This window comes from Habropoda laboriosa, unplaced genomic scaffold (assembly GCF_001263275.1).
Source record: "Habropoda laboriosa isolate 0110345459 unplaced genomic scaffold, ASM126327v1 scaffold402, whole genome shotgun sequence".
Taxonomy (NCBI): domain Eukaryota; kingdom Metazoa; phylum Arthropoda; class Insecta; order Hymenoptera; family Apidae; genus Habropoda; species Habropoda laboriosa.
Window position 1 is genome coordinate 47,284 of NW_017100544.1, and position 971 is coordinate 48,254.

Below are 971 nucleotides of genomic sequence, written 5' to 3' on the forward strand. Positions count from 1 at the left end.
ATGTCAAAAGTATATGAAATCTAAAAAGAATTAAAAAATTCGAAAGTATTTTTAATTTCATTTTAAGACTACACAAACAAAATTCCTTTTGAGTCATAGCAATTTATATAAATACTATTACTAAGGAGTTATTAAACCTATATGCATGAAATTAGACAGTGAATAGTCATTGTTCATCTTTACCAATCAAATGATGTAGCATTTACTTCATGTAAACGACACTTACTTATTTACAGAGCGCATGCGCAACCCCACCCACTGTTCATGACAAATGCAACTTTTACTTCCGGTTGACTTCAGCCTGTGCACAAGGTTTTTTGGGTTTAGCAGTATTCTTGTGTGGTGCTTCTGTTATCCTACGTCATCCGTGATTTTTCTCAGCTGCACTTGCACTTTGCAATTCTATATCTCCCGGGGATATCTTTTGTTTGTCGTATGTCCATCCAGAATCTCAACACATTCGGTAAATATTATATTTTCTATTTTATGATATTGAGCATATTCTAGAAGATAGTTTTATCAAAATGGCGGTGGCGTCTCTTGCTTGCATCATAGTACGCAATTAACGTTTTACACCATTTTCTTGTTCTTCTGAAAATGATTTTTTTTTAAAGGAAATTTGTCGAACGAACGTAAAATTGAATAAATTTTAATATAATATGAATTATTCGTTTTTTTTTTTCAGACCCCTTTGCAGATGCAATCAAGGGTTCAGATGATGATGTCCAAGACGGTCTCGTGCATATAAGGATTCAACAACGGAATGGTCGCAAGACCTTAACAACAGTGCAAGGGCTTTCATCTGAATATGACTTGAAGAAAATAGTGAGAGCATGTAAAAAGGTAATAAAATTATAGTTATTCTATGATTTCTAGTAAATGAGTCTTTTGTCACTGTCAGATATTGTACTAAAAATAGAACTGATGCAAACAACTGGCCAGTGCGAAAATATAATTGCACATGACTTTAT

At 33.1% G+C, this 971-nt stretch overlaps 1 protein-coding gene across 1 annotated transcript in view; it reads left to right on the forward strand.

The window, feature by feature from the left end:
- Window positions 1-300: 300 nt before the first annotated feature.
- Window positions 301-971, forward strand: part of LOC108576589 (protein translation factor SUI1 homolog) — a 1,787-nt gene continuing 1,116 nt past the window's right edge. Inside the window, exons 1-2 of the mRNA XM_017939605.1 lie at window positions 301-463; window positions 686-843. Of these exons, the coding sequence (XP_017795094.1) occupies window positions 436-463; window positions 686-843 (186 nt within the window). The 5' untranslated portion in view covers window positions 301-435. The remainder of the gene's footprint in view (window positions 464-685; window positions 844-971) is intronic.